A 13,301-nucleotide genomic window follows, 5' to 3' on the forward strand; every position below is an offset into this window, starting at 1 on the left:
AGAAAGGCACTCATCAAAACAGGGGCACACCACAGCAACATTGAGCCCGAAGAAGAGCTCTTTAGGCACACTGCGGCAAGCAGCCATCAGGAAGAAAGGAGGGGTGGGGGTCTGGTGTGGGGAATCTTACAGAAAATAGGCACTGGAGAAAGAGGAGGGAATGACAGCCACTGAGCAAACTAGACAAGAGGTGACCCTTACTGGCCTGGCAGGGCAGAAAGGACACTGGTCTAGTGAGAGCTACATTGGGGTAGAATGGCATGTGGCCTGTTGTGCTGGGAAAATCACGTGGAGTAGTCAGACAGTCCAAAGCCACCAAAGGAGGCAACGCCAGGTAGTCTGCGTGTAAAAACACTGACTTGGAGCCCAGAGGCCTTCGCTCCACCCTCCCATCTGCACAGCGAAGAGACTTCTGTGATGTTTCACTCAGGGAGTCTGACCCTCCCACTGCCTGCTTTGAATGACTCACGAGCGCAGGGTGACTTCCTCAGTGTTAATTGGTTAAGGGGAAACCGGCGGAAGGAAAAAAACAAAAACATTTGTATGAGAAGGTGATCTGGCTGTGACATCTGTCGCGTGGATAGGCCGACCTGGCTGGCTAGGTGTCCATTTCCTCTCTGTCTGCTTCCTATATGCTCAGAAGGGTGCCTTTCCTGGATAGAGGAGTACTGTCCTGCAGTCAAGGGGAAATGACTACACCCTCTCCCCTGCTCAAGCCTCCAAACAGGCTTTTGGGAAAAACCTTCCAAAGCAGGAGAAACTCATAGGACATTGACCTCCAGCTCGCCCGCTGCTGGCAGGCTGTGGTTGCCTTGGGATAGCCGAGTCGGACGTGGATGACACACATCTGACACTTGTCCTCCACTTGTATGGAGGTCACACTGGTTTACCTGGGGACGGTGACCCTCCTCGAGGACCCCACGTTTAGCAGCAGCATGAGTGCACTCACCATGGAGCCCTCGCCGTTCCATTTGTCGCCCATCACAGGATCACACACTGCGGGGACACGGCATCCAGTCAGCAACTGCCGGAGCTTCCAACGACAGACCTGCACACTGTCTGCTTTTCCTTCTGTTTCCGTTCTTGAGGCAGGTTCTCACTGTGTAGCCCAGGCTAGCCTTGGACTCCCAATCTTCCTGCCTCAGCTTCTGAGGATGCAGGCACGCCCAGCACACCCGGCTCCTTATCTAACTTCCTCTCAAAATGCCGGGGTGTGTGTCTGCATGTATGTACGTGTGTGCTCCATATGTGCAGATGCCCAGGAGGTCAGAGGAGAGCATGAGCTCGCCTGTAGTGGGATTTATAGGCGGCTGTGAGCTACCAGAGTGGAACTGAACTCTGGCCTTCTGCAAGAGAAGTATACACCTTTAACTGATGATAGGTTCTCATTTGGCCTGGCTGGCTCCGAACTCATTACGTAGCTAAACTGACCCTGAACTTCTGATCCTCTGAGTACTGAGATTACAGAGGCATACTTCCACAGTCAGTTTCGGTGCAACTGGGGATTAAGCCCGGGGCTTCACTTATGCTGGGCAAGCACGCAACCAACTGAGCCACATCCCTACTATGTAATGTTTAGAAAATTTACCTACATATGGAACATACAAGAACAATGTGTTCCCTGAACCTTGAGCCTTTCTGTCCAAGACAGTTAGGTCCTCGGGATAATTTCACATATAATTTCCCATCATTCACACCTTTGTCTCAAGGACACATGACCCCAGGTCACCTGAGCTGGCATGGTGATCTGGCCTGGCTGGGAGGATACTAAACCTGGGTGTCCCAGTATCTTCCCAGGTTCAAGCACATTTCCTTTGGGCCAACGGTCCACCACGCACAGGTGGGAGCCGGGTCCTCAGGATCCAGCCTTGAACTACAAGTCTGAACACTGCCTCTGCTCTGGGTGGCATGTGGACCCATCAATCACTGCCTGGCAGCCAAGGCAGTGCCACCCATTCTCTACGTGGACAAACTAGATACGATGCTCTTCCTCCCCGTCATACACTAGTTTGGCCTGCCTTGGGTATCGGCCCAATCTACATCTTTAGGGTCAGACCTCAAACCTCTTGGGCACCCCAGGCCTTTACACATACTTAACCCTCCCTTCTCGAGCACCCCATGTGAAACCCTTAGGGTCACCCTGAAAAACTCCCCAATCCTCCTGATGAGCCAGCCCACTAGACTTCTCCTTAGAGGCCCCACGGGTCAAATAACTGATAGGTAGAGGCCAAGCTGGAAGTGACATGACCAGAAGACAGGAGGCTGAGCTGTCCTTTTCCTGGGGGTGGGAGTGGGGCAGCAGGGGAGGGGCAGCCTAACTGGGCACTCACCATACACGAGCTCAGAGTTCTGCTGCTTCAGCTCCCGGACGATGTCCACCACCATGGCCAGGAAGGACTTGTCTCTCGTGTAACCTTGGGAGGGAAAGTCCAGGATTATCCTCTCAAACAGGGCACACTGACCACCAGAACATCGGCTATAACAAGCACCATCAAATCAAACATGCACCGGAGTTGGGAACAGGCCAGACTCTTCAGTCAGGAGAAACACCAGGTCTCCAAAAGACGGTTTCCGGGGACAGGAAGATAGGCCGCACCCAGGGACATGAGGAATTTTGAATGACAAGACTATAACTAATTGGCAGGTACCTAAATTTCCCACTATCAACAGGACATATTACTTGAAAAATATGTATATTATGTGTGTGCATGTGCCCTGGGAGGTCAGAATATGGTGTCTGGTCACCTGGAGCTGGAGTTACAAGCAATTTTGTGAGCTAACATGTATGTGCTGGGAACTGATCCTGGGCCCTCTGCAAGACGTTGGAATGTTCTTAACCACTGAGCCTTTTCTCCAGCTCCTGTGTCTCTTTAACATTCTTATTTACAGGCTGGAGAGATGGCTCTGTGGTTAAGAGCACTGGCTGACCTTTCAGAGGTCCTGAGTTCAATTCCTAGCACCTGTATAGTGGCTCACAACTGTCTATCACTATAGTCCCAGGGAATCCAATGCCATCCTCTGATGCACAGATGTACACGCAGACAAAACACCTGTGTATATAAAAATACCTAAATGTATTTTTTATTTAATTATTTGTTGTTGGAGGCAGGGTCTTACTATAAAGCCCTGGCTCACCTAGAACTATGTAGAGGAGACTTCCCTCAAACTCACAGAGTTGTGTCTCCCTGAGTGTTGGGATTTTAGGTATGTATCACCACACCCAGAAAAATCATTTTAAAACATTTTTTAAATGTTTTTTTTAAACTTTTTTTTTTCATTTTGATTTGGATATTATTTTTTGGGGGGGCGGGGTTGTTCTTGACTTGTTTTTATTCTGTTTTGTTTTGTTTTTGTTTTTTTGAGACAGGGATTCTCTGTATAGCCTTGGCTGTCTTGGACTTTCTTGGTAGACCAGGCTGGCCTTGGACTCACAAAGATCTGCCTGCCTCTGCCTCCCCTAGTGCTGGGATAAAACAAGGCACTTTTTACCTGATTCAGAAAACTAAATTGGGGGCTGGTATGATGGCTGACCGAGCAGGGATGCCTGCTGCCAAGTCTGGAAACCTAAATCAATCCCTGGAACCTCAATGGTAGAAAGACCTTCACACCCATACTGTGGCACCTGTTGAGTGCAACTGTATGGACACACACACACACACACACACACACACACACACACAATAAACTAATGAGTAGATTAAGCAGAAAATACAACTGGAAATGTAATGGAAGAACTCATGTTATAGGTAGCAGTGTATCACAGCAAGCGCCTCCAGAAGATGCTGGTGCCTGGGGCACACCAAGACCCTCTGTGAAGGAGGCAGGGACTAGGCATGAGCCTAGAGATGACAATCTGGGCCTGACCTGTCACCAGCAGGCTGGGAACCCTCACCCGTGAGCACGTAGTCATACTTATTCACGTTGTTGGCCTTGAGACCTTCATACAGTTCATGGAGCTCCTGGGAATTCAGCACTTGGCCCTTCCAGTGGGCATAGCCTGCAGGAGGAAAACACCCTAAGCTGTGGATGTGGGAGCCCACACTTCCCTGGTGGCCATCTCAGCTGATGACAGCCACCTACCTTCCCTGAGGAGACCCAGTGAGCTGTTCTTGCAAGCGCTGGCCTTTGACCCAGACCGGATACTCTGGACCTGGTGCCCCAGTGAGATTCCCAACACCTTAGAAGCACCCCTGTTTTACACTGTGGGGGCTGAACCCCACCTCCACCCTCCCATGCCTGGTTCCTATCACATCAATCCAGGGCAGCAGACACTCAGTGCCCCAGGTGGCCCTGTGCAACTGTGTCCCCAAAGATGGGATGAGGATAGGAACACATGGGCACACAGCTGTTGAATTCTGTGTTCAACAAGAGCACAGGCTTGTCGGACACAACCCTACCCCTCAGCACAGCCTGGTTGTCAGTCTCCTCAAGCCAAGTTGCTGGGTCACTGTCACCTGATACCCTGGCAGATAAGGGCTCACCCTGGCCCCAACACATACTCTCTCTCTCACAAGCAACCTAAATCACTGCCAAAACAAGTCATGGGTCAAACATTAGCAAGAGACAAAGAGGAATGAGAAACAGGTCTGGCCAAGGGGTACAACCAGCCCCTCTACCTGATATGGGCAGGACCCCAGGCTCTGGGACCCCTCCAGAGGTGCAGGTTACCTGGGCACCCCATCACTCATGCCAAATAGGGTTAACCTCCAACACCCTGAATTTCACCAATGCAAACTTTCTCCATTCAGCATCTCGGGCCATCCAAGTACACACCCAGGACCTCTCTAAATTACACAGGGATTTTCAGTGCCTATGGAGCACCACCTGGAGCACAGCGTGATGGTGATCCCCCCAGGGCATGGTCCTCAGAACTAAACTCAACCCCACTGCTCAACATCCAAGCCATCTTGGCCCATTTAAACACAAATAAGAAAGTGGTCAAAGCAGCAAGCAGTAAGCACCAGCAGGGTCCATGCAGTTCACTGGAGGCCCTGGGCCAGGTGGGGCTTCAGATGCCAGGGCACTGGTACTGAGCAGCCGCTGACCATGCTGACCCACTCTCAGCTCCTGTCTGAGGCTGCTGATAGCTCTTCCCTCCCACCTTAAAATGCATCACATGTTAAATCCTCTGAGCCTTCCCATCAGGCCAGCGACCAGCTGAGCTGCTCTGGGACACACTGAGCTCCTGAAGTCCCCTCTGTGTTCAGAACAATGTCAAAACAGGTGTTGGAGATGTTTCAAACACCTGAGTGGCTTTGTTCTCTTGCCAGCACAGAGAAGAGAAAGGGCTCTACTCACCGTGGGCTCCACACATCAGGACTGTGGGGAGCACACACTTGCCCCAAACAACTCAAGAGGCTTCCAAGGACAGTTGCCTTCAGAAAGAAGCAGTGATGCCTTTGAGTCCCCAGGACAAGACAGATACACACATGCCCTTTCCCCTGGTACCAGTGCTGAGTCTAGAACCACATGGGGCTCTCTATGCACAAGGTATTGCCATAGTGGAAAGCACACAGACGGGCAGGTCACCAGTTGACAGCAGGAGGACACAGCAGCACCTACTGGGATTTACCTGTTCAGCTCTCCCACCACAGCAGGTGCCAAGACTGCCAGGTCAGCAGAGGAGGAAGCTGAGCCAAAGAGAGGCTTCCCACCTGTCAGTTCCAGAACACTGGACACAAATCAGCTCGGTGTGAGGGCACGCCCAGCACAGAGTGGCCCTTCTGGGTTCCATCCCCCTGCCTCAAGAGGTGGCAACTACTCTCTCAGGACCAGGTGACATACTATGCTGATTTCCACCATGGCTGCCATTTTGAAGTCCTACCTGTGTGGTTGGAAAACTGCACAGAGTTCACGGCATCAATCTCAAATCCCAAAACCTGCGGGACAAACAGAAGAAAAGCGCCAGGGTGAGTCTGTGATCCTGAGATCCCGGAGCAGGGCTCCCACCATGGCTTGTCCTGACTTGAGGAGGTAACAGATGAGACCAACCATGTGATATGGACCCTTGGGCAGGAGGGATGCAGGGCGGGAACAGAAGGACCTGCCCAAGACAGCCAGATGTTTGCACTTCAGCATGGCAGAATTTCAGTAGAACCATTGGATCTGGCATGAATCTGGAGTGATGGCACGTTGGCTATGAAGTAGCCTTTTGTCAGTGATTGTTATCTGAGACTTCAGGGGATTATTCTTTTGAAAGATTCTCAGAGCCTTTGCACAACTTAGTCTCAAGACAGGCCAGGAAGTCTCCTATGGCTGAGAGGTGCTTAGGTGATGGGTCTTTCCAGATGCCCCTAGATCAAATAAGAAGTTTTGGGACCCAGAAACTGACTTGCCAAAGGTGCCTTTTTGGGTAACAATAAAAAGAGCTTCTAGGAAGCTGTCTGTCAATGTTCAGTCCTTCAGAGGCTGGTGCCCCTGCTGCTGAGAAGCCTAAATTAACCCTGCAATGGCTGCCTTTCTTCTATCAATCCTCCTGAGTAAGCCTGAACATGGACATTTCAGGGCCACACATGCCTGACCATGGGCTCCTTTGTTCCTTCACTCAGGAAAACTGTCCAAACTGTCAGAGTGGAGACACACCTCCCCCTTGCTTGCATGCACTGAAGGGTTTGGAGCACTCCAGAGGGCCCACCTGATGAATGTGATCAAAGACAGCGCCCCAAGCACCTGCCTGTCCAGATAGAGAACAGGGCCACAGATTTTCCAAACCAGCCCTGAGGGTGTGAGAGCCAGACCCAGCTGGGCAGTTCAGCTCAGCCAGCCTCTACCACAGCAGGTGGCCAACTCTCCTTCCTCCCTTGTCATGGGAGAAAGAAGGTCTCATGTCAGGGCTGAGGTCCTCAAGAACAACCTCGTTCATTGAGCAGCTTTGCTGCCTGCGTGGCCTCTCACAGCTCTTGTGGGAGTTGTCCAGGCAGAACACATGGGCCTCCTGAGGCACAGTGGGCAGAGCCCGAGGCTCTGTGTGGTCAGCTGTTCTACCTCAGCACACAAAGCAGCTCACCAAACCAAATTACAGCTATGGACCTCTAAGTCAGCGTAAAGCCATCATTTTAGTTTTAAAAGCTTTTTATTTTAAAATAAGAGGCTGGGCTGGTGAAATTGTGAAGCTGGTAAAGTGCTTGCCATGTGAGCATGAGGATGGACCTGAGTTCAATCCCCAAACCCCACATTGAAAGGCCTCGTTTGTGGCTGGCGGCAGTGCACGCCTTTAATGTCACAACTTGGGAAGCAGAGGCAGGCAGATCTCTGAGTTTGAGGCTAGCCTGTTCTAAAGAGTTCCAGCATAGCCAGGGCTACACATCGATACCTTGTCTTGAAAAACAAGGAAGCAAGCAAACAAACAAACAAACAAGCATAGTGTGGCAGTGCTGACCAGTGGCTGGGGAGGATGCTCCAGGTTCAGGGCGACCCTGTCTCAGAGGAACAGGTGGAGTGAAAGCGGGAGACTTGGCGAGAGCACTTCTGGGCTCTGTGAGCACACACAAATGAGTGAGTGCACACCCACAGACGTGGCCAAGTACACACAGAGATACAAATAAGTAAAACATTTTTTTTAAGGGTAAACAGTTTAAGAATGGCACTCAAGGTTCATCTCCGGCCCCTCTACATGTATCCACACACACAGGGATCCTTCCTCTACAAATAAGAAAGTGAAAGGGGCAAAGGGTTATGCCTAGAGGGCCTGGACAATCAAAAGCCACTTACAGGTGTCCCCCTTGTGACGAAGAACTATGCTGGTTTCTCCTGCTGCTACTTCTACTTCCCCGTCTCCCCACACTTAACTTTTGGGGCGGTCTGCTGCCAGAGGCTCTGCCTTGCTTGCTCAACTCCCCAGATAGATCATTACCCACTCATCAGATGACCATCCTTAGAAACAGAGATCCCCTTAGTCTGGGACCCCATCTCCCCTCACCTAAAGCCCACTCCTACAGCAATGCCAGACTGAACAAGACCGCCAAGGAAACACATCACAGATGCCATCCATAGAAGGGCCAGAAAGAGGAACTGTCAGGGTGTGTAAGCCAGAGGTCCAGGACTAGGAGGAACTGGCCCAATTTCCATGATTCTATCTACGGCTGGTGTATAGAGATGGAACCCACCAGAGTATAGAGTGACAAAGGTCAGGAGCACAAAAGCCCTCATAACACCTTTGCTAAAACTTCATAGTAAACAGAGAGCTGAGGACTCCCCCCACCCCAATCCTACCAGAACTCCATGAGACCTGAACAGGGAAGCCCTGTGACTCTGACCCATGTGGACAGCAGAGGGGAGAGATGTCATTGACTATTGAGTGGTAGAAAACAAGCCCTTTTACAGCACTCCAGTCTTTTAAAACTTCCCGACCTGGGCTAGAGAGATGGTTCAGTACTTAAGGGTACTCACTGACTGTTCTTTCTAGAGGACCTAGGCTCAAATCTCAGCACCCCCTCATGGCCACTCACATCTGTCTGTAACTCCAAGATCTGACACTCTCACACAGACACGTGCAGGCAAAACACCAATGCCAAACAAAACACAACAACAACAAACTCAAGACTGTTCCTGATAGGGTAGACAGGAAGTGGGATGCCTCACCTGTAGAACTGCCCAGACAAGGCAAGACAGTCTATCAGACAGAGAAACAGGAACAGAGTGAATGAGAGACCAGGAGAGAGAGCATCAGAGGCAAGAGACAAAGCTTCAGTGGCATCAGGAGAGTGACTGCCCTAGGGGAAAAGGGATGGGTTTTTGGAGCCTGGCAAAGTGCCAAATATGTTGTGTGGTGCTGTTTGCTTTGTCCTAAGCTTATGGTGCTTATGGCTTGCATTCGGAAGTTCATCCTTGCTTCCCAGATTTTAAGCCATTATTATCATTGAAGCAACAAAAAATTAGCAGTGGTATTAATCTAGGAAGGTAAAAATGGCACTTGGCAGATTTGCTTGCCTATTCCAGACCTCCGGGTACCAATATAGCTTCCTGGCGTCTCAAATCCCTTAAAATTCTAAACTCTAATCAACTGTGATTTGCCATCACTGGAAGCGGTGATGACACACGTCCTGGAAACCCTGCCAGGCTGTCCTGCCCCGCTTCTTCTGTGTGTGCTGATAATTAATCCTTTGGAGCTGGCACACGAATCTGAGAGGGGGAAAAAATCGCTATTTTCTGCTCCCGAGTGATGGCGCTTAGCGGCTCTGCACTGGCGTTTCCATCTCAAATATTACTGTCGAAAGTGGCGTATTAATCAGTGTCATTAGTTAGTTTTTAACATTTCCAGAATCCAGCTCCCAAAGCGCACATACAAAGCTCAGCCAACCTCAGCTAAGAAGGCAAGGTTGGGGCCTAGCTCCCAAACGGGAGCCCTGAGTCCCAGAGAAAGGAGTTCACTGTCACTCGACTGCCTCTCAGCTGGAATCCATCCTTCGGGGAGGCCATGGCTGTGACTCCAGAGCTCACACTCCTGCAAAGTAGTGGCAGCTGGCCAGGTATTTCCTACAGGAGGATATAGTAGGTGGAAGCAAGATGCCTCCTCCACTGGTTGTCTCTGTCCCAGCAGCACTCTGTTTGTTTGAGACAGGGTTTCTCTGTGTAGCCCTGGCTGTCCTGGAACTCACTCTGCAGACCAGGCTGGCCTCGAATTCTGAAATCTGCCTGCCTCTTGGTTCCTAAGTGCTGGGATCAAAGGCGGAGTCAGCGCTGCTCAGCTTCCCAGCAGCACTCTTAGTCCCCCCGGGTGACACTCCTCTCCTTCCAGGTGGTATGCCAGCATTCTCCCTCTCCAGGTAGTGATGGCTCCTTCCCTAGTGGCAGAGGGACCTGTTATGTGACTTTCCCAACCTTTAAGTTTAGCATTAATCAGCTGATGTTCCCTAGCTTGTTTGCTTTCCAAATTTGTGTATCTGGCTTTGATAGAAGGTCTCAGGATCTATAGCCCAGCTTCACCTTGAACTCAAAGCCATCCTCCTAACGCAGCCTCTATGACTTACTGCCAAATAAGCTCACCCTTTCTAGCTCTTTCTGAATTCCTGCTGGTTGGTTCAATTCAGCTGTTCTGGCTCAAACTCCTCTCCTAGCTGACTCAAACTGGCTTTTTTCTCTCTGCCTCGGACTGAATTGCTCTGCTTGGCCTCATACTAACTTTGGCAATCTGTTCTAATCTTCTGGCTCCTTCTCATTCTCTGGCTCGTTCTCTCTTCAACCTGTCTCTGTAAAACTCTCCCAGTAAAACTGCCTCTGAAATCCATGCACTGAAATGCCAGGAACTCAACTCCACTGCACTGCCTCTCAACTCCCTGACTCAACAGAACTGACTAGAAGATCAGAGATCTTCATGCCTCTGTCTCCTGAGTGCTGGGATTAAAGGCATGTATCACCACGCCTGGACCTAAGCTTTTCTTTACCTGAAACTTGCTCTCTACCAGGCTGGCCTTGAACTCAGAGATCTGCTTGCCTCTGTCTCCTAGCATAAAGGCATGTTTGTATTCCAACTGAATCACACAGACCTAGAAGATCTTTGGATGTGATCTCTTGCCAGAACAGCCTTGTTCTCAATTAAAATTCCTCTACAGGGCCCAAGGATGAGGCAGGATAGCAGGTTTGAGGCTAGCCTGGACTACATAGAGAGACCATGTCTCAAGACAATAAAAACAGAGACTCACTTTAAGGAGGAAAAAGTACTGGGGACAAGAGGAACTGTTCCTCCAAGAACTGCCTTGGTTTGGGGGGGCTCCCCCTTTTGCATGTTTGTTTTTGAGAAAGGGGCTCATGCAGCTTAGGCTGGCCCCTAACTTTCTGTGTGCCGGAGCATGGTCCTTGTGGTTATTTGAATGAGAATGGTCCCCAAAGCTCACAGATATGAATACTTGGTCACCAGGAAGTGGCAGTCTTTGAAAAGATTAGGAGGTGTGTCACTGGGGATGAGCTTTGAGGTTTCAAAAAGCCCAAAGTCACTCTCTTTCTGCTGCCTATGGAGAAAACTCAGCTACTTCTCCAGCACCTTGTCTGCCTGCCCACCGCCATGCTCCCCACCGTGACAGTAATGGTCTAAGAAGATCCCTGACCATGTGCCATGAACACTCCAGGCCAGCAGCTCAGCAATCCACACAGCAGACTCATCCCTTACGATTCTGTGAATCCATGCCAGACTCATACAGAGCTACTGGCCACTTTCTGCACTCCAGAAAGTTCCTAACTCCCCATACCACTGTCAGCTTCCCTTCTGTTTGCTGTCCTGGAAACTCAATCTGTAGATCAGGCTGGTCCAGAACTCAGGGATCCACTTGCCTCTGCCTCAAGTGCTAGAATTAAAGGGGTGCAGCACCCTGCTACACAGAAGCTTCACTTAACCAAGAGGGCGGCAGCTTCCTTTGATCCACAAAGGTGGCTTTCATGGTCACATTTATTTATGGCCAATGTGGTCCCAAGATACTGAAATTTGTCTTGAGGGGCTGGGGAGATGGATTGGCAGATGGAGCACTCACCACACTAGTGTGGTGAAGATTGGGATTTGGACCCCCAGAACACATACGTTGTAAACTCCTGTGGATGTTCCATGTGCATGTGCCCACACATGCATGTTCACACGTGTGCCACATACTTGTGAACATGCAAACATGCATCTCACACAACACACAATACATTTCTTTTAAGCTTATGACATTTTTGTCTGCCCGTGTGCAGACACCATATGAATGTAGTGCCTATGGAGGCCAGAGGAGGGCATCAAACCCCTGGAAAAGGAGTTGCAGAGCTTTGTCAGCCACCAGGTAGGTAGGTGCTGGGAACTGAACCTGTGTCCTCTGCATGAGCAGCCAGTGCTCCTAACCACTGAGCTCCTAACCATCTGTCCAGCCTTGGATTCACTAACTCATTTCAGCGGGTAGGCAAGGGCTGCTCTCCTTTTCTATCACTGTTAAGCTCTGGCTTATAAATTCAACTTTATCATAGGTGTCCGTGCACAGGGCAAACCCTCTTGATATAGCATGCAGTGCCATCTTCACTTTCAGGCATTGATCAGGGATCTTGGAACAAATTCCTACAGAGAGAGGGGATACTACATCCTTTTAGCCCCAAGCCCTGCTTGCAATCTCAGTACTCAGGAAGCTGAGGCAGGAGAATCCGAGTTTGGGGCCAGCCTGGGCTACACAGTGAGATGAAAAAAACAAAAACCAAAAAATAAAATAAAAAAATGAAAGGCTTGTCTTTGGCCTCTGCTGCCGTGCTTCAAAACCTGTAAGGGGTTCCTGGGGCTCTGGGTTCCCCCACAGTCCCTTGGGTTCTGATCCCATGCCTGAACCTCCAATAGCAAGCTCACATCCACTACAGACGACCCGAATGTCTCAGCCAAGATGTACACTAGAAAAAGCTCCTATTACAAAAGTCAGGGGAGCCCCAGCTCCAGCAGACGTGAAGGTCTGGCTGACCATATGAGCAGGGAACCAATGTTGGAGACACAGTGGCGCTGAGAGCAGCTGCACTGAGAACCACAGCTGGCAGAGGCCAGCTGGAGGCAGGACTTCCTGACCTGCTGATAGATGAGGCTGGGTGCTGGGCAATCTGGACAGCCCCATCCTGTGGGGAATCCTCAGGCTGTCCCCTGGGGTAGTTGAAGCATGCACACACAGCCAGCCATACTTCCTCCCTCCCACTGCTGGGGCCAACACCACCTCCAGATGAGTGCAAGCAGCACCTAGGAAACTGAAAGCCAAAACAGAGCCTGGGGAGCTTGCTTTTCCTGCTTCCTGCTGCCCATGGCTATCAGACACAGGCTCCTCTTCCTGTCCCTCATGCAACCTTCAGACACCACCCCCTCCTCCAGCAGTGACGTGTGCTATGCTGGGGTGGCTGCCATGGGCTGGTGATGCCCATCCCAGGAGCCCCATGCCCGCCTCCACTGCTGCATCACCAAGCCTCCAGCAAAGAGGCACAAGCAGCCTGACAGCCGCACAGCCAGATGAGGCCTGTTTGGAGCAATGGCTCAGCTAATCTTCTCCAAGGGAGGCAGAGCAGCTCAGCACAGCAGGAGTCGGTGAGCTCTGGAATAGTCTACTGTGCTTCTCCCACAGGCATCTAGGGACAGAGGAGGGGGATGTGGGTAGGCTGAGCCTCACAGGTGTTTCCAGCCCTGGAGAACCAGCCCCAGGCTGATGCTCAAGCCTCTGTCACAGATGGGAATCAGCAAGCAGCCTGGGCAAGCACCTCGTGACTGTTGTCACCCCAGCAACCTAACAGTCAAAGGCCCCACATCCCTCTACCACCCCCTCCACTGGTCACTTATCAGCCTTACAGCCCAGCTAAACCACACCCTCTCATCTCCATGG

At 50.9% G+C, this 13,301-nt stretch overlaps 1 protein-coding gene across 1 annotated transcript in view; it reads right to left on the reverse strand.

The window, feature by feature from the left end:
* Positions 1-13,301, reverse strand: part of Pdxk (pyridoxal kinase) — a 34,496-nt gene that overhangs the window by 14,267 nt on the left and 6,928 nt on the right. The window contains exons 2-5 of the mRNA XM_055607045.1: positions 5,825-5,879; positions 3,893-3,997; positions 2,331-2,414; positions 950-996 (exon numbers count right to left, since the gene is read on the reverse strand). Coding sequence (XP_055463020.1) covers positions 950-996; positions 2,331-2,414; positions 3,893-3,997; positions 5,825-5,879 — 291 coding nt within the window. The remainder of the gene's footprint in view (positions 1-949; positions 997-2,330; positions 2,415-3,892; positions 3,998-5,824; positions 5,880-13,301) is intronic.

This window comes from Psammomys obesus, unplaced genomic scaffold (assembly GCF_907164565.1).
Source record: "Psammomys obesus unplaced genomic scaffold, mPsaObe1.curated_primary_1811, whole genome shotgun sequence".
Lineage (NCBI taxonomy): Eukaryota > Metazoa > Chordata > Mammalia > Rodentia > Muridae > Psammomys > Psammomys obesus.